Source organism: Pogona vitticeps, chromosome 2 (genome assembly GCF_051106095.1).
Source record: "Pogona vitticeps strain Pit_001003342236 chromosome 2, PviZW2.1, whole genome shotgun sequence".
Classification (NCBI taxonomy): Eukaryota; Metazoa; Chordata; class Lepidosauria; order Squamata; family Agamidae; genus Pogona; species Pogona vitticeps.
The window spans coordinates 149,539,470-149,560,004 of NC_135784.1; the positions used below are offsets into that span (position 1 = coordinate 149,539,470).

The following is a 20,535-nucleotide window of genomic DNA, read 5'->3' on the forward strand; positions in this document are numbered from 1 at the left end:
ATTCTCACTCATACAAGCATACAGTTTGGTTCACACAGAACCCTTAACTTAAAGCACAGACCCTGAACCTATCAGTTCTGGCTAACCAACAGACACCTGAACCTATCAGGTTGGTACTCTGACACACAGAAGTACCCTGTCTGACACACAGACTCCCACAACAGCTTCTTCTTCCCAGCTGCTGCTTCGTCACAACCCAGTGTCTCTCAGCATCTCCTTAACTCTCCACACACGCTTCACATATTTATACAGTACAGCCCCTCCTCCTGATGTCCCGCCTTCCACTCCCCATAGGATGGAACTTTCCCTCCAAACCCATGACAGACAGGTAACATCAGTGCTGTATGTAACACCTCCCCTCTTTATAAGTTGTTTTGTAGGGGGAAAGCTAACGTGCTTTTCACCAAAAAACAACCTGTATAAAATACACAACAACAGTTATACATACCATAAAATACTTACTTATACTTACACTCTAAGTTAAACCATAGCAAATAGGCATTTAAACATTTACCATATACATTACATCAATTTACCTTTATTCATACAAACCAAATTCAAAAAACAGGTACATTTAACCTTTTGTCATCATTATATACACATAGTCCATGTTCTTTCGCCGTCTTCATTCTTCAGGTCTTCTTGATAAGGCGTCAGCAACACAGTTCACTGACCCTCTGACCACCTTCACTTCAAAGTCATAGTCCTGTAGATTTAAAGCCCACCTCATAAGTTTGCTATTGTGGGTTTTCATTGTCTTTAACCATTGCAATGGTGAATGGTCAGTACACAGAATAAAATGTCTTCCCCAGATGTAAGGCTTGGCCTTCTGGATCGCGTAGACTATGGCCAAACACTCCTTCTCCACGGTTGCCAAATGTCTCTCACCCTTTTGAAGTTTCCTACTCAGGTAGGACACTGGATGCTGGTCACCATTCTCATCCTCCTGGCACAGAACTGCTCCTACCCCGCTGTTAGACGCATCGGTGTAGATGATGAACTCCCGGTCGAAGTCTGGAGCACGCAGCACAGGATAGTTGATTAACGCCTCCTTCAACCTCTGGAACGCCGCCTCACAGTCGCCGGTCCATGGGATGCGGTCATCAGCCTTCTTCCTCGTCAGATCGGTCAGCGGAGCCGCAATCTCGCTAAACCTCGGGATGAACTTTCTGTAGTAGCCCACCAACCCAAGAAATGATTTGACCTTTTTCTTGGTGTTGGGTCTGGGCCAATCACGAACAGCTTCTATTTTGGCCTCCAGGGGTTTTATCACTCCTCCCCCTACCATGTGACCCAAGTATTTGATTTCTGGGCTACCCAGCTGACACTTGCTGGCCTTTACTGTTAGCCCTGCTGCACTTAACCTCTGCAGCACTAACTCCAGGTGTATCAGGTGATCTTCCCAGGTATTACTGAAGATCCCTATGTCGTCAATGTAGGCCACTGTAAAGTCACTGAGCCCTGCCAAGGTCTGGTCCATCAGCCTTTGGAATGTGGCTGGTGCATTTCTGAGACCAAAGCTCAGGACTCGAAACTCATAGAGACCAAAAGGGCTGCAAAAGGCAGTCTTTTCTTGATCCCTGGGATCAATTCTTAATTGCCAATATCCCTTTACCAGGTCCAATGATGAGATGAACCGACAACCCCCTATGGTTTCAATCAGGTTGTCTAGCCTGGGCATTGGGTAGGCATCAGGAGTGGTTACACGGTTTAATTTCCTGTAATCGACACAAAACCTAATGCTCCCATCAGGCTTGTCCACAAGGACTATCGGAGAGGACCAAGGACTAGAAGAGGGGACGATTATGTTCTCCCTCAGCATCTCGTCCAGCTCCTTCCGCACCTTGTCCCTATAGGGTCCCGTTACTCGGTATGGGGATACTGCCTGCGGGGGTGCATCCCCGGTGTGGATCCGATGCATCACTCCCTTCACTATCCCTGGCTTGTTGGAAAACACCTGCTGATATTTACTAAGCAGCATTTTTAGTTCGTGCTGCTGGTCTTGGGTGAGTGCAGGACTGATCTTTACCTCCTCTGGGTTGTATTTTACTTCCCCTCTACCCTCCCAGAAGGGTAATTCCGCTTCCTCCCTCTCAGCTGCTTTTATCGCGAATAACACCCTCTGTTCCCCTCTGTAGTAGGGTTTTAGGGCATTCACATGAACCACCCTCCTTGCTTGGTTCTCCTCCTGCTCTATTAGGTAGTTCAGGTCTGACATCTTGGAAATGACCCTATATGGTCCTGCCCATTTGAGCTGCAGTTTATTCTCTCCGCAGGGCCTAAGCCAAAGCACTTCCTCCCCTGGGTCAAAGTGCCTCTCTCTAGCTTTGTGGTCATACCATGTTTTCTGTCTGACCTTCTGAGCTTGCAGGTTTTCTGCTGCCAGCTCTAGATTTCTCCTTAGGTCATTCATCAAGGTGTCTATGTAAGTCACAACGTCTTGTGGGTCATCCTGGGTGATCTGCTCCCAATCTTGCTTGATCACATCAAGGGGCCCTTTCACCCCTAAGTGTGCAGCAAACATGTCAGAGTGACCCCTTTGTAAGATCATGGGGCGATACTTTTCAGGTACCACCAGCTGACTTCTGATCCCTTCTCCCCCTTTTGAGATATTCCTCAGGGTTTCTCTATATAAGATCCCCTTTTTCTCCAGAAATCTCACTGGGGTTTCAGGTGTTAGCTGGGCGTCAGTCACCTGTTCAAAACACTTTTGGAGAGTGGCGTCTGCCTTTTGCTCCTGTCCAAATCTGCTGTCTGTGGTTAAGGTTTCCACCACAGCTTCTGAACTCCCCTCTGCTTCCGTCTCTGGCTCATCATTACCCCCCTGAACTGTCCCTGTGGTGGCTTGTGAGCGTGTAATCACTAGCACCCGTTTCACATGTTCAGCCAGGTCATTTCCCACGAGCACGGCTGCTGGCAGAGTCGATGAAATCGCTAGCCTCCAAACTCCCCTCCAGCCTTGAAAGTTGACAGGTACCTCTGCTACTGGCAGAGAGATTACCTGCCCCTCAATCCCTGCCACCTTCATGCTCTCATTTGGGATTATAAACTCCCTAGGAATCATATCTGGATGGCATAGGGTTACCTGGGAACAAGTGTCCCGCAGCCCCCTATACTGACGGTCAAGTATTCCTACGTCCACCCCGGCTGTCTCAAACAATTGAGAATCTGTTTTCACCAGCAAGCAGCGCTTTACCTCCACAAGAGGACCATTTTCCTCAGCCTGATCAGCAGAGGTAGCTGTTCCAGACTGAGTAGCCATGGCAACAGGCTCCCTCAGTGACCCTGAGCCTTGCTCTTTCTGGACACAGAACACAGCTTTTGGCTTGGTCCCACTAGAATTCTGAGGCACCATTCCTTTTAGCTGCTTTAATTTCTCACACTCTGAGATTAGATGACCCTTTCCCTGACAGAAATAACATTTTCTGGTGTATTTTGATTCTCTCTCATCTTGTTTTGCTTTTCCCTCCAAAATCTGAGGTCTTGGTTTCATGTCTGAGGGCTTCCCTTCACCATGGGCCCCTCCCCCTTGCTGGCTTTTCCCTGGTCCCTGAGAGTACTTGCTGTAGGTTTCTTTGGGTTTACCTACAGATTTCCCCTCACCCAAGGGCTTTCTTATTTGGGAAATAAAATCTGCGATCTCTGCGGCTGCTGCCACAGATTTCGGTTTCCTTTCCCTCACCTGGAATTTCAATTCCCCATGCAGAACTGAATAGAACTGTTCCAGTGCTATCAAGTCTTTAAGCTGCTCATAGGTCTCTGTCCCTTCCTGCGATAGCCATTTCTCAAGCAGCCTCACCAATTGGGCCCCCACTTGGGTAAAAGTCTGTTCTGGTTTCTTGGTGAGGGACCTGAATCTTTGTCTCAGCTGCTCTGCATTTATCCCATGTCTGGCAAACACCAGTTTTTTAAACTCTGCAAAATCTTTCATCAGTTCCTCAGGCATCTCGGCATAAACCTCAGCCAGGCTACCACTGATTAAAGACCGCATGATGGTCATCTTCTCAGTTTCCCTCACTGAGAAGTCCACAAACGCTCTTTCCACTAAGGAAAAGAACACCTCAGGACAATCTCCCTTGTGGTACACAGGGAATTTCTTCAGGTCAGCCTTAGACAATTGGCCTCCCTCAGAATCCCTATTGTTATTATTGTTCTGGTTCATCAGTTCCAGTTTTCTTAATTCAAACGCCATTTTCTCTCTCTCCATTCTTTCTTCTCTCTCCATTCTCTCTCTCTCTAATCTTTCTTCTCTTTCCCTTTCCTCCATTTCAAATTGCCTCATCCTCAGTTCATGCTGTTGGACTATGAGCAATTTTCTGAGTTCTGGGTTCTGCTCTCCTGTGCTGTCACCCTGCACTGAGCCAAATTCATCCTCAGAACCTTGGTCAATCTGGGGGTCTTTCACTTCACTCATGTCTGCTATCTGGCTTCGAGTCAAGGGCATAATCCCCCCTCAAAACAGGCTGCTTTAAAAAGTCAAGCCTCAAAATAAAACGACCACTTTTTTCCTTCTTGCCTCAGAACCAGCTTTCCCTAGAGATTGCTGCTGTTCTTCAGCACTTAAATTGCAACAGTATCGAGTCAGAGCCTACCCCCCTCTGCTGGGCCTCTCAGCTGGCAAGCTAGCTCACTGTTACTACGCAGTTTTGCCTCAGCTTTTTTCCCGCCAAAACTAGGCTGCCTCAGAGCACCTTAATCTAAGTCTCCCCAGTTGGCACGTTCTTCTACTAGCGCACCTCCCCGTGAGGTACACCTAGAAGATTACCTACGCGCCTCAGACTGTCCCTGACTAGACCCCCCTTGCTCTGGGCACACTTGCCAAGGCTTTGCTGGACCGCTGGACAACTGGACCAGTCGTATCCCACACGCTGGACACCAATCAATGTGACAAACCCAGACCTACTGGGATCTGCCACACTTTACTTAAGCTGCCACCAACCATTCCCTATAAGAAGTCACACAGACCAGGGATGGATTTTTAAACAATAAAAAGAATAAGGTTTATTTTAAATACACACAGGGAAAAATAAACAATCAGGTGAATAGGATAAAGTAACGTGGCTTATTCTCACTCATACAAGCATACAGTTTGGTTCACACAGAACCCTTAACTTAAAGCACAGACCCTGAACCTATCAGTTCTGGCTAACCAACAGACACCTGAACCTATCAGGTTGGTACTCTGACACACAGAAGTACCCTGTCTGACACACAGACTCCCACAACAGCTTCTTCTTCCCAGCTGCTGCTTCGTCACAACCCAGTGTCTCTCAGCATCTCCTTAACTCTCCACACACGCTTCACATATTTATACAGTACAGCCCCTCCTCCTGATGTCCCGCCTTCCACTCCCCATAGGATGGAACTTTCCCTCCAAACCCATGACAGACAGGTAACATCAGTGCTGTATGTAACAGTAGCCATGTTAGTCTGTTTCACTTTAAGCCTTCTGTTTGGAAATGGACTGTGTTCAGAAAATGTTACACTAAAACAAATTTGTCAGTCTTAAAAGTGCTGCCATATTTTTGTTTTGCTTTTGCATTTACTGTTGCTATTATGTCACATACTACAAAAAACAACGACATTACCGTTGTAGACCCAAAGGAAATTGCTCCCTCCTTTTTTTTAATGAAAGAGAGAGAAATGTGAAAAATGGGAGATGAGATGCAATTCAACATACTGTCCAAACTTTTATTTTAGTCGTATGCTCCTGAAAAAGCCCTATTCAGTAATACAGCTATAGATAGTTTCATAACAATGACAATTCTGGCTTTGTTATAAAGATGAATCAACTGCTAGCATCCTTTTTTTACTGACTCGCTGGCAAAGCCACTACATTGTGACAGAGTTTGATGTACCACTATCAAGTGAAGTGTGTTCCTGGCAATCTAAGATGAGAATGTGCTATCCCACTGAGAGAGAGAGTTTCAGAAAGGCTGGCATTGTGACCTCCTCACCTGCTCTTTCATTTCAGCATAGACTTTTTCTGAGTTCAGCTCCACCTGCCGCTTAAACTTCTCCAGGGCAGCGTCAGCCTGCTGGGCTTGCAGCCTCTGTACCTCCGTCACCTGAGTCAGCTGCTCCTCCTTCTCCCTAGAATGTCAGAGAAATTCCTCACAGTACAAGTATGAAATAAAAGAACATGTGTGCTGGTGTAAAAGAAAAGGCCTTTAACCCTCACCATTGAAAACAGTATTCCATTTTCAATTTCCTGTCCATAGTTATGCCAAACTTCTCTTAGTAATACTTTGAAGAAGAGAATAACAAGTCAGATGATAAATCAGGCACTTTTTGAACTCTCTTATTGAACTGGAAGAACCTAAACACAAGACTGGGTTCTTATTAAAGTTACCCCAATTTCAAAGTCTTCGGTTAGGACAAGACAAGGAAGCTTAAATAGTACTGCTTTATTGTGCCACATAATCTTCCTTTAACTAACGTTAATACATCATCCAAAGATATTTAATCAAAAAATGTTTTGCAGTAGGCACCTCCCCCACATAATCTCTTCTAAGATAGAAAGAGGATTATATTCTGCCTGGTATACGTCAGATTATTAAGTATGGAAAACATGACAAGCATTGGATTTTCTCAAGGCAGTGTAGTTAGTGGAAACCCTTAATGCACAGTTATGATATTAATTCAACATTTCCATGGGTGACACAACTTATGCTTCAAAAATGTATAATTATGCCAAATCAATGTCAAGGAGCTAATGTTAAAAGGCTGAAATGCAGGTATCAGGAATATTTAAAACTAACATATCACAAATGACAATAATATTGTTGTTTCAAACTTTTGTCCTGGGCCCTGTTTTCTTAACAGATTTTGAACGATGGATATTCCAGCAGTTGACAAGTACTTACCAATCAATCCATTGGTTCCTTTTAAGTGGCCAAAAGAGTACCACCCATGCAAGGAGGTACTCAACAGGTTTGGAGGAAACCACATGGTTCACAGAAGTATAAGCATTCCTTAGAAAAATCTCCACAAAAATTGGCTAATGAGAACTAAACACGTCATGAAAGACTGACTGTTGGAGAAAAGGAAAACTGAGTGGAAGAGAAAATGGGATAGAGTACCCTTGAGGATGAAACAGCTGGGTAACTGGAACACTGAACAAGACACAGAAACTTATCACCCTGCCATATTTTGCCACAATGAAGTCCTTAATGACCAAAAAAAAAAAACTCAACTTCTGCTGCTGATGTTATTACCCTTCTGCAGATGTAATACACACAAAAGGGTTTAGGCCAGTAGAATTTACATCTACATACGAGAGGATGCTGATAAGTATTGAGCCTTTCCCAGAAAAAATTGAGCTAGGAAGGTGTAACTGCCACACTGTTCTACATATTCCCCCCTCCGGAAGTCAATGCACTTGCGACATCTGTCCTGCAGCTTCTTAAGTCCCTGCAAATAAAATTCTTCTGACTGCTGGTGTAACCACTCATTTGCAGCATTAGTTGCCTCCAGAACACTCCCAAATCGTTGCCCCTTTAGGTGTTTTTTGAGTTTGGGGAACAGATAATAGTCATTAGGAGCCAGGTCAGGAGAATAGAGTGGATGGGGCATCGCTTGAAAGCCTAAGGAGGTCAGTTTTGCCATTGCTTCATCTGCAGTGTGTGACGAGGTGTTGTCATGCAACAGGATGACACCTTTGGAGAGATTTCCGCGATGTTTTTCTTTGATGTTTTGCCTCAGCTTCATCAATAAGCACAGTAATATTTTGCATTGATGGTTGAACCCTGCTGGAGGTAGTCCACTAGCAGAACTCCCTTCTTATCCCAAAAAACTGTTGCCATTTGCTTCTGCACCAACCTTTGAACTCGGAACTTCTTTGGCCTAGGGGAACCACTCTGCCTCCATTCCTTAGACTGTTCCTTTGTCTCAGGATCATAACAGTAGATCCATGTCTCATCACCAGTTACCAGCTTGACTGGGAAATCTGACTCATTTCTTGCAAAATGTTCCAAAACAGCCACCCATGACTTCACACATTTCCTCTTTTGTTTGGTTGTCAAAAGTTTGGGGATCCACTTTGTTCCCAGCTTTCTCATTTCCAAGTCGTTGTGGATAATGGCACCAACTCTCTCACATGATATTCTCAGATATATAGCAATACTTTTGGCTGATATTCGGTGGTCCTCCATGATCATGTCATGGATGGCTTTCACATTTGCAGGACCAGAGACAGAAACAGGCCTTCTACTGGATTTCTCACTTTCAACACTGAAATGGCCACTTTTAAAATTGACGACTCAGCGTTTAACTGTTGCATATGAAGGGCCACTGTCACCCATAGTTTGTGACATTTCATCATGGATCTGCTTTGCACCTTTCCTTTGGAGAAACAGGAACTTGATAATGGTCCTATGTTCTTCCACATTGAACTTTTCTGGAGGTGCTGCCATGTTCACTTTGGACCTGAACATGAAAGATGTTAAAATCATAGGTAGCTGATTTTGGCACCATTGAATACAGACAAATTGGCCAATACACCCTGCAATTTATAGCTTCCTAGCTCAATTATTTTTCTGGGAAAGGCTCAATATCAGCAACCCCTTGTAGATACATATATGAGAAACAACAAAGAGTCTTGTCTTACCTTAAGGACTAAATTTGTTCTGATAGAAGTATACAGATAAAGAAGTGGGCTACAACCCACAAATACAATTTGCTATACATTATGGTACCACAAGCCTCTCTTCTCTTCCCCCCACCAATCAAACTAATATGGCTATTCCTTTGGAAACATATGACTGAAGTTTTAACTACTAAACATGAAAAATACAACCTTTTCTATATAAGATTTATGCAGTTTTCTTCTTCAGTTTACCTATGCCCTGTTTTGAAAAACATTTGCTCAGCAAATTCCTTCTACCCCAAAAAGGATAAAAATGAAAGATTGAAAGATGCCTCTCACAAAACCCTGTGGCTTGCAGATGACATACAAAAACTGATTTACCAAAAACCTACCTTTAAATTACTCTTGGAAAATGAAGCACAACAAACTTCATTATATTTTTCCTGATTCAGGCAAAATATATTGCATTATTCGGCTAAACTGACTTCCTCTACCTAATACATATTTTAAAATTAACTCCAGCATGAAGAATGTAAAGGCTACACTGTTATTCTCTGATTTCCACTGCCCAATGAGTCTGTGTGCCCCAACAAGATGAATGCAGGTTTGAATTTATAGTGGGGACACTGCCTTAAATGGAGGGCCACAGGTTTCTAACTTTCCAACTCTACAGTAAATGACATCCAATACTAATATTACCTTATGAGAAACTCAGATCTTTGTTCACAGTAACCCTCTATACTTCCCATAGCATGTTCTGTAACAAAGACTCAAGATCCAGCTGCCCTTGCTTTTCCTTTTTCCTCATCTCACTTTTCTTTTCATCTGACTCATAAAGAGTTGAAAGCTTGCTCATTGTTTGTTCTTTTCCATACATTTTGTGTGTTTTTGGTTTTTTTTGATAAAGGTATCACCTCATATATATTTTGGAACATCTCATCTTCTAATAGTCCTTAATGTCAACAAATAGTCACTCCATTGTACTCTAAGCATTAACAAAGAGAAATTGCTAAAAACTGGAACTCAAAAGACATAAGAACAGCACTTCAGAAATTACCTTCCATGCATTTTTCCAAATATGTAAATGAAGAAAATGAAGATAAAATGTACTGAAATCCACCTGCTCTTCAGAAACCTTAATATTATAAATTCAGATAATTTTCAAAGATTAATCCCTTCAATAGATGTCCTAACCAGAATCTATTTCCATTTATTTCTCTGGTTGCAGAAGCCAGCACAGTTTGGTTTTCATACATTTGAAGCAATAAATTCTGACTCACAAACATAAGAACAGCTTAATTTGTTTCCTCCAGGATACTGAGAAGTATCACTTCCATGAAGAATTAAAATATTCACTTTGAAGATTTGTTTTCCCCTGTAGTACTCACTGTGGGGCCCAATACAATACGCTTATGTTGCTCAAATCCCTAAAGCTGAGCCAACATGAATATTAAAAGCATGAATTTACTCTTTGGCCCCAATTTATTTACAAAAAAGCCAATTTCTCTCATGTCAGTGTATAAGGGATACGGTTACAGAATTAACAGTATTAGAGAAATCATTTCCATTTAAAGACAGTTATGACGTCCAATAATAGTTTCAGGAAGCAAATAAAGTGATATATTTATTTGATAGTTCTTTTAAGAGTTCAGTTAATTACTTTCTACCTTTTTCTCTCCAAAGATGAGGAGCAGGTGGACAACTGAAGCAGCTGGATTAATGTCATGTAATGCTCAACCTACATGGGAGACAAGTTGCATGGAATTAAGCCAATAGCCCGAAGTCATAAAAGAGAGTTGGATAAGAAGAAAGCAGTGGGAAGGCCAAAAGGAATAGAGGACAGAAGAAGCAAGCAGTTCACTTGAGGAAAGGGAGGGCAGAGCCAGTGTGCATGACGCAAAAGGGTGGGAACCCTCTACAGATGGTTGGTCCGTTGTATTTCTGGAAAGTACTATCTATATTTTCACCAACATTCTGCTGGGCAAGTGGGAAAGGAGAGACAGAGAACAAAAGTGGTGATCTTGTCCATTTTTGGTTATGATCCCACCTACTTTTGGCTGCCCACCCAACCCACCACCAGCATGTGACAAACAGATTACCCCCAAGTAATCATAACCAATGGAAAAAAGCTCCTAAATTTTAGTATAAGAGAATGAAGTATTTATTATACCTATTATACCATAATATTCAGTATATCTGTTTAAGTGAAATTGTAGCAGTTTAGGTCTGCACCCAAAGACTACTTACCAATGGTATGAATGGGGGTGCCATAGGGTTCTGTCCTAGGCCCACCATTGGTTAATATTTCTATAAATTAACTTGGATGAGGGCATGGAAGGGATGCTTATTTAATCTGCAGATAACACCAAATTTATGCCCCACCCTCCCCGTGTAAGTACCTTGGCTCCAAGTCTCTCTCCTCTAGTCAACTACAGGTGAGGGCATGACAGAAAGGGCAGGCTGGGCAGGATGCGTGATTTCACAGAGGACCACTCAAAGAACCACCGTTACAGATAGGTAACCTCTTCTTCTTTATGGCCTCTGTGAATCACATTTAGAGTGACTAGCAAGCTTCTTTAACTGAAAGGAAGGTGTCACGCCAGGATGGAGGACAGTATACTCTTCCAGATAAGGCATCTGCCTTCTGCCATTCATTCAGGCGATAGTGAGTAACAAATATCAGTGGCTGTGACAATGTGGCTGCTGTGCAGATGCCCAACAGAGGGACATCATGGACGAAAGCTGGGTATGCCACCAAGGCCTAGTAGAATGGGTCCAGAGAGCTGTTGGCATTGGGGTGAGAATGAATTTGGAGGCGAGATAAATAATGGACACCACCCATTTAGAGATGCACTGGGAGGGAATTTGGAAGCTCTTAGAAAGGGTAGCTGAAAAAGAGATGCAGAGACTACCAGAAAGGCTGAGTTCACGCTATATAGAAAGCAAGAACACACCAAACATGTGTGAAGGAGACATTCCTGCAGAGTGGACAGAGTCAGAAGTAGTCGTTCTGTAATGGAGACATATTGCTGGGCTTTGGACTGGAAGTGAGTGACGGTAAGCCAGTTGTCGATATTCACGAAGACCTTGAAACCTAAGATAGGCTGCCATTGGGGCCATGCACTTGGTGAATACCTGAGGCACCATGGAGAAACCAAATGGCAGTCTCTTGAATTGGTAGGCCTCACCATTGAACTGAAAGCAAAGATATGGCCTGTGAGCAGGACGGATGGATATGTGAAAACAGGTGTCCCATAAATTAATGACAGCAAACTAGTCTGCCTTGTTTATTAGAGGAAGAATGTTCTCTAGGGTAACCATGCAGAATCTGGTTGTAGTGATGGGACAAAGGCTGCCATCCTTCTTGGGAATCATGAAGTAATTAGAGAAGAACCCCTGAGCCATGAGGTATGGTAGCAAAATAGCAACTTTGATAGCAAAGTTGATAGCAACTTTGAAAAGTAAGGATTGAATTTCTTCCCTCAGGGTTATCAAAGAGTCTGTGGTCCTGTGACAGGCTGGAGGGGTATGATGGAACTCTATGTGATACTCCTGCTCCATGATGTAAAGACCCCACCTGTCTGTGGTGATGTTTTTCCATGCAGATAAGTGGGAGCAAAAGGTGAGACATTAATGCGGGTAGGGAGAAGAATGGCAGTGTGATTATCTCAGCCTCCATACCATCCAATCTGCTACGTATTTGGTTTTCTTTTCTTGCAGTCTGGTGGTAGCTTGCATCCAAAACCTGGTATGGGTCAGTTGCTGTCTCTAATAGGTGGATGCAGATGGTTGTCTGTATATATCTTGAGATGTCCTCTGGTAGGTGGCCAAATGGTGTCACCACAGAGGGTGCTGTGGGTGCTGCTGTTGGGCCGGATACACCCTCAATGCTTGGCGGCTTTTCACTTCTTCTGGATATTTTCCAGAATATAATTGATCTATATTTTAGTGGTCCCCAACCTTTTCTGAGTTGCGGACAGGTTTGGGGGGGTCCATGCATAGGGGGCGGGGCACCCCCTGCACTCATGGGTGGGCAGAGCATGCTCCTGCACAAGCACAAAGGGGTGGAGTGCGCTTGTGGAGGGGAGTGGTGCGCTTGCAAGCCCCAGCTAGAGTCTTGCATAAACAGAAGAGTTATCTGATTCTTTAAATATTTTCTTCTCTCACCTCCTTAAATTATATTGGTCAGTTGCCTATTGAGTTTACCATGCACAGAACTTCAAAATGTAGATGTGGCTGCAGTGATGTAGAGATCCAGTTCTTTGTGTTTTTCTTCTCTAGAAACACTACACCTCTCTACATCACCACAGCCACTTCTGAATTTGCAATTTTACACATAGTAAATTCAATAGGATACTCTCCACTATATTTCTATCAATTATAACTAGCTTGCCTAGTCTAAAAAACACACACATGTCTTTTGAAAGCAGATGTATTATTATTATTAGCACAAGCATTGATTTGACCACTGTACAGTATGTCTCACTAAGCCGTAAACTCTGAGTTAGATAGGACACAACATTCCACAGATTTTCGACAAATACAACTTTATAAAGATATGAGCAGAGGAATGGCAGGGACTTACTGTAGCAAGACAAAATATTTAAAGGGTGATCCCAAGGTTGGGAACTGACATTTAATGATAACATTTTAATGCAGTAAATACGACACCATAACTGAAATCCAGTAGTAAGTCACAACTAGAACACATCCACCAAATCAGGGAACCATATAGAGGTGTTGATTCAGAAAATCTCCTCTGATTCAATGGGTTTGCACTAGTTGCAAATTATTACTGGATTTTAGCCAAGAAGTAGATTGGTCTAATAAGTTAGCAATATGGATAAATAATATGGACGTCACAGGTAAATTTGCCACTAATTCTCTTTAAAGCAATGCTTCACTTCTTTTATCATCCATACAACTGACTTAGAAAGAAGTCATATAACTGGGTATCTCTCTTCTCATTAAAACATGCTATGATGGCTCTCATCAAATGGAAAAGAGGGCAATTTTTACCAGTTTCCCATCTTTCTGCAGCTTCTGCACTCTCCCCCCCATTCTTCCAGAGAAATTCCCTCCTCTCCAGAATAAATTTTCATAATGCTGCAAAGGGATGAAGGAATCACACCAAACTGCCGCATTTCTCCATCCTGCCAGTGGAAATGTTCCAATGGATTAGAAGCTTTCTCCTGGAAGTTTGGTTTTTTTCAATTCATAGTATGGTAAAAGATTGTGAGGATGAAGAAGAAAAGAAAACATATATGTGTGTGTGCATATCTCCATATGTATGTATATATACATGTAAACAAACACACACATACACACATACACACACACACATACACACACACACACACACTCAAGTGCACAAGTTTACACACCCTTTATTGCCACCCTACTAAATATTTCCTTGGTAAATATTTTGCTGCTCAGCTTCTGTTTCACAAAGAGGAAGTATGGAATTTCGGATAGCCACTATATAAAAACTTTAATTATAATTATGCATTTAAGCAATAATTGTCCATATATTTTCTTGGTTAAGCAAATAAATGTACTGTTTATTCAGTAAGCATTGCTGACCATTGAGACATAACAGAAGAGCCTCTAATAAGCCAGAGTTTGGAAAACAAGAGAAATTCATAAGCACATGCTAGCAGAAACTCAGATGTGCTGGCTGCGTTAGTTACCAGATTTAATTATGGTTTAAGAATTGTTAAAACAAACTATGGCTTACAGACTCATTCCATAATTCATGGAAACTATGGAGGGAAGTATGTATAAATGAATGAAGTTGACTCTTCATGTACAAATCTAGTTTGAAAGAAGCAAGTTATCAAAACTGCTCTGAATCTTTTTAAAAAACCAAACATTTCGTCTCACCTGTGAGGAAAAAGAAGAGTAGTCTATACAAGGTGATCTAACTGACCTATGAATAGGCTGTAAATAAATTTGGCAAGACACAGTAGGCTCCATCTGGATATTAACAAATAGCTGTGGAGCTTGTGGAAAGCAGCCAATTTTTGCAGTCTATTAGATAATTTGTACTAAGAATCATTACTTGATGTGAAGAAAGTGGACTGAAGTGAGCAAATCATTAAAAGGCAGTGATAAAACTCATAGAAATGAGACTAGAAATACTATTCTGCATAGGAGGATATGTAAATAAATTTGAAAGACCTGTCAGGCAGTGTGACAGAATATTACATCTGAAAATATTATGCATCCTAGTCTCTCATCTTGCAAGCTTATTTGCATCTTCAAAGAAATGTCACGATCAATTCACAGATTTTATATACCACTTTTATAAATTCTAAGTCAGCTGGATGCATTTTTCCCTTACAACATGTCAACATAAATCTCCCATCATCATTAGAGCCTATTTATGCAAGGAAGTAGCTACTGATTTTTACACATTTGACCTGCTGGCTTGTGAAAATACTCATAGAGATAGCAAAATGCACACATTTTGCAATACAAGAACAGATGTTCCTATTCCAGGAGGGCAAGATTACATATTTTGGAAGCAGACACTTACTTCCATTTCTAAATATGTGCAGGGGACTCTACCTAGTCTAAAAATTCTGTAATGACTATCTGCATGTGACAATATAAAGAAATACAGCAGCCATCACCATTTAGATAAATTAGTTAAATATAGGGCATCCAATTCAATGACTGAAACTTGTCCCATTTTGTTCCATATGATTTATGCTTGCATGCCTTGGAATTCTGAGAGAATTTAAAGAACAACTCTGTTTCTTTTTCCTCTGGCCAATATACATACACGGCCATGGGCAATGCACCAGACACCAAAAAATAAAAAATAAAAAGGCTGCACATATTTTTCTGCACTTTCCCCCCATGCAGCCAACTCTAAAGCTCTCATAATTTAGCAAGCAGAGAATGTGAGCTGGCTGAATAGTGGAAGGCACCTCTCAGCCTTCTAAGGCCTCTCCTTGGTCTCTCACTGTGCCTCTGAGCAGTCAAGGCACATATATTGAGGGAACACAGTAACAGGTTTCCACTGAGTCATGTAGAGATCCCTCCATGCACAGGCCCCGTGGTCACATGAGGAAGGATGGCTTCTTTCATTTGTACCCTTTTCTATGTAAAATAAAGTCAATATACTACATAATTAAAAGCAATATTTTTGTTAACTATACCCTGCAGTTAAGATTAAATTGAATATTTTATATGGAAGGCAAACCACAAAAATAATGTTGATCATCTTCTATAACTAAAAACCTCAATCTATAGAAAAGCAGTTACTGCTTTTTATTCCAGTATGTGTGGAGTTGGGGAGAAGTGACACTGTGAAGTTATTCAAGTAGAATGATAACTAAACCAAGCCCAGATCAAAGGAATAAAGAAGAAAGGCTGAAATGTGAAGCTGAAATATTTATTGCCTTCAAAACATCATCCCTGTCCTGTCCCTGGGCACTTTAATATTGTGAAGTAGCTAGAAAGCTTTCTAAGTTGCATTCATCACCACAGGCAAATGAACCAAAAATTTAAGGAGACAACAGCCTTGTTCATTATTCAATACTTTTGAATATAATATGGCATTTCTTGTTTAGGGTTCAGGAAACCAAACATTTAACTGAAGAACTGTTTACAGTTCATATAGTTTAAGATGCTAACATCAAAGTGATTATATGCATTATTTTAAATACTAAACTACTCACTATGAAGAAACATCAAGCTTTATGTTTTTTAACATGTGTATTAAAAATGCTAATTAATACATCTTGATCTTTCTACATTTTATTGACTAACAGCAAAATAATTATCCAAGCATGGGTCATTCAAAATACTGTAGTAGCATTCACATATGAGAAGGAGATACAGTATTAAGAGGCCTGTGGAATCTCCAAAGTTTGCAGAAGTACAAAGAGCACTTAGTGGGCAAAACATTAGTCCAAAATAACTCAGGACTGAATTGAGTGAATATTGGTGGGAAAACAACAACCAGAAAACAGGGAGAATGGGGGATGGCAGGGAGTATTCTGGCAGCAGACATGCCTGGCTAGAATCCTCAACAGAATCATCCATACTTTACCATTTCACTGCACATCTCACATGTTCATTAAGTCTACAGTACAAACAAATGTGCAGGCAATGGTGAAAAAGTTAACACATCAAATTAAAAAATTAAGAGAAGAAATACAGATTAGGAGGGAAAATAAGTAACTATTTCTAATCAGCACGTCAGGGCAGCTAACTCGTCAATACATTTGATGGAACCAAGTCTAAGTCAAGGAAAAAGTTCTCTCTTTGAAGATATTTAGCAATTATTTCTATGACGTTTTCCGTTAATTTAACCACATATGCACCATGTCTCCGTAGTGGTGGCAGTCTGATCCAGATCCCCTGATCTGGAGTTATATGTTCACCAGATGAAGACAGCATGCAATTCAGCATCTCCTTGTCATCTCAGACTGAGCCCTGAAAACATTTCCTGAATTTGGTAGAGAGATATCAATCAATCAGGCTTCAGTAGATAGTGCCTGATATGATTGTTTTATAATGTGAGGCTTCAAGAACAGAAGCATGAAACACAACAAATGTGAAAATAAAATACCCCCCATGCTTATTCACTACATAATACAGTACATCAAATTCAAAAGACATCTGGTGCATGACACTCTACCTTGTATTCATTATATTATTTATAACGGTGAATTTACTCTAATACTGAAGAGCAATGAGTGTGTTAGGAATAAAGCAGAATACATCAGACAAATACTAAAAGACGTTTCTGAGCTACACTCCTCTTGCTAGTGTTAACTAACTTCTGCAGATATGGAGGGGGCACCGGTTGGAAACAGTTTCTGGATACTTTGAATTGAGACTATAAAATCAAGTTTCTATGTACCTTCTGTTCTCTGCTCATGCATTTACATAGTACCCCCCCTAGAAAGAGTGTTTTGTCAGCATATTCAAAAAAACTAAAGGAATATCTAAGTATATGCACCAAGATGCTGAAGAGGCTGAAATTGACCAATTCTATGAAGGCTTACAACACCTTCTAGAACTGACACCAAAGAAGGATGTTCTTCTCATTCTAGGGGATTCGGATGCTAAAGTAGGGAATCAAGAGATAAAAGGAACAACAGGAAAGTTTGGCCTTCGAGTTCAAAACAAAGCAGGGCAAAGGCTAATAGAGGTTTTCAAGAGAACAAGCTTGTCATCACACACACTCTTTTCCAACAACACAAGAGGCGACTCTACATATGGACATCACCAGATGGGCAATACCGAAATCAGATTGATTATGTTCTCTGCAGCCAAAGATGGAGAAGCTCTATTCAGTCAGCAAAAACAAGACCTGGAGCTGATTGTGGCTCAAATCATCAGTTTCTTATAGCAAAACGCAAGCTTAAACTGAAGAAAGTAGGAAAAATCACTGGGCTAGTCAGGTATAATCTAAACCAAATTCTTTATGAATACACAGTGGAAGTGAAGAACAGATTTAAAGAACTAGATTTGGTGGACAGAGTACCTGAAGAACTATGGATGGAGGTTGGTAACATTATAAAGGAGGCAGCACCAAAAACCATCCCAAAGAAAATGAAATGCAAGAAAGCAAAGTGGCTGTACAACGAGGCCTTACAAATAGCAGAGAAAAGAAGGGAAACAAAATGCAAGGGAGATAGGGAAAGTTACAGAAAATTGAATGCAGACTTCCAAAGAATAGCAAGGAGAGAGAAGAGGGCCTTCTTAAATGAACAGTGCAAAGATATGGAGGAAAATAATAGAAAGAGGAAAAACAGAGAGCTGTTCAACAGAACTGGAGGGAAAAAGGAACATTTTGTGCAAAGATGGACATGATAAAGGACAAAAATGGTAGGGACCTCACAGAAGCAGAAAACATCAAGAAGAGGTGGCAAGAATACACAGAGGAATTAGAAAGATCTGGATGTCCCGGACAACCCAGATAGTGTGGTTGCTGACCTTGATCCAGGCATCCTGGAGAGTGAAGTCAAGTGGGCCTTAGAAAACATGGCTGAAAACAAGGCCAGTGGAGGTGATGGCATTCAGTTGAACTATTTAAAATCTTAAAAGATGGTGTTGAGGTGCTACACTCAATATCCCAGAAAGATTGGATAATTCAGCAGTGGCCAGAGGATTGGAAAAGATCAGTCTACATCACAATCCCAAAGAAGGGCTGTGCCAAAGAATGCTCCAACTACCGTACAATTGCACTCATTTTACACACTAGCAAGGTTATGCTCGAAATCCTACAGGGTAGGCTTCAGCAGTATGTGGATCAAGAACTCCCAGAAGTACAAGCTGGATTTTGAAGGGGCAGAGGACCCAGAGACCAAATTGCTAACATGTGCTGGATTATGGAGAAAGCCAGAGAGTTCCAGAAAAACATCTACTTCTGCTTCATTGACTATGTAAAATCTTTGACTGTGTGGACCACAACAAACTATGGCAAGTTCTTAAAGAAATGGGAGTGCCTGACCACCTTGTCTATCTCCTGAGAAATCTATATGTGGGACAGGAAGCAACAGTTAGAACTGGATATGGAACAAGTGATTGGTTCAAAATTGGGAAAGGAGTACGACAAGGCTGTATATTGTCCCCCTGCTTATTTAACTTATATGCAGAATACATCATGCGAAAGGCCGGACTGGAAGAATCCCAAATCAGAATTAAGATTGCCTGAAGAAATATCAATAATCTCCAATATGCAGATGATACCACTCTGATGGCGGAAAATGAGGAGGATTTAAAAAACCTTGTATGAGGGTGAAAGAGGAGAATGCAAAAAATGGTCTGAAGCTCAACATCAAAAAAACCGAATTTCATGGCCACTAGTCCCATCACCTCCTGGCAAATAGAAGGGGAAGATAAGGAGGCAGTGACAGATTTTACTTTCTTGAGCTCCATGATCACTGCAGATGGTGACAGCAGCCCCGAAATTAAAAGATGCCTCCTTCTTGGGAGGAAAATTATGACAAACCTAGACAGTATCTTAAAAAGCAGAGACATCACCTTGCCAACAAAAGTACGCATAGTCAAAGCTATGGTTTTTCCTGTAGTGATGTATGGAAGTGAGAGCTGGACCATAAAGAAGGCTGATCGCCAAAGAATTGATGCTTTTGAGCTGTAGTGCTGGAAGAGACTCTTGAGAGTCCCCTGGACTACAAAGGGAACAAACCAATCCATTTTGAAGGAAATCAACCATGAGTGCTCACTGGAAGGACATATCCTGAAGCTGAGGCTCCAATACTTTGGCCATCTCATGACAAGAGAAGACTCCCGGGAAAGGACCCTGATGTTGGGAAAGTGTAAAGGCAAGAGGAGAAGGGGACGACAGAGGATGAGCTACCAACATGAATTTGACCAAAATGCAGGAGGCAGTGGAAGACAGGAGGGCCTGGTGTTCTCTGGTCCATGGGGTCATGAAGAGTCGGACACGAGTTAACGACTAAACAACAACAAAAAGAATATTTATAGTAAGATGGAAAATTTGACGGCTACTGCTCTAAATGTTTTCAGATGCTTAGAGTACTGAGCAGAGAAGAGCTGCTCCCCCCCCACTAACTCAAGGGTATGAGAATCTTAAGCAGAAAATACATATGATCAGACTTTGATCTTTATATTTATGATGGCTTTCAAATCTTAAGAGATTAGTGCTCTTAGAATTTTTTATAAACACAGTAGTGAGTATCTATAATTTAGATTCTATATTATTATGCCAGGCTTCCAATTTTATATTACAGTGGTGCCCCGCTAGACGATTACCTCGCAAAATGACAAATCCGCATGACGATGAGTTTTTGCGATCGCTATAGCGCTTTGCAAAAGTGTTTCCTATGGGTGATTTTCGCTATACAATGTTTCGAACCATGCTTCGCAAGACAGTTTTTTTTTTTTTGGAGGGGGGACCTATTTTCACAAGACGATTTTCAGCGCTTTGCAAAACGGGAGTT

The 20,535-nt window shown here is 41.5% G+C and overlaps 1 protein-coding gene across 8 annotated transcripts in view; it reads right to left on the reverse strand.

Annotated features, from left to right (window-relative positions):
* CEP112 (centrosomal protein 112) overlaps positions 1-20,535 on the reverse strand; it is a 455,788-nt gene that overhangs the window by 293,952 nt on the left and 141,301 nt on the right. For all 8 annotated transcript variants that reach the window (XR_013541089.1, XR_013541088.1, XM_072990811.2 and 5 more), the window contains one exon: positions 5,958-6,093. Coding sequence is in view for 6 of the 8 variants with exons in the window: in XM_072990811.2 (XP_072846912.2) it covers positions 5,958-6,093 (136 nt within the window). In the remaining 2 variants the exon portion in view is untranslated. The remainder of the gene's footprint in view (positions 1-5,957; positions 6,094-20,535) is intronic.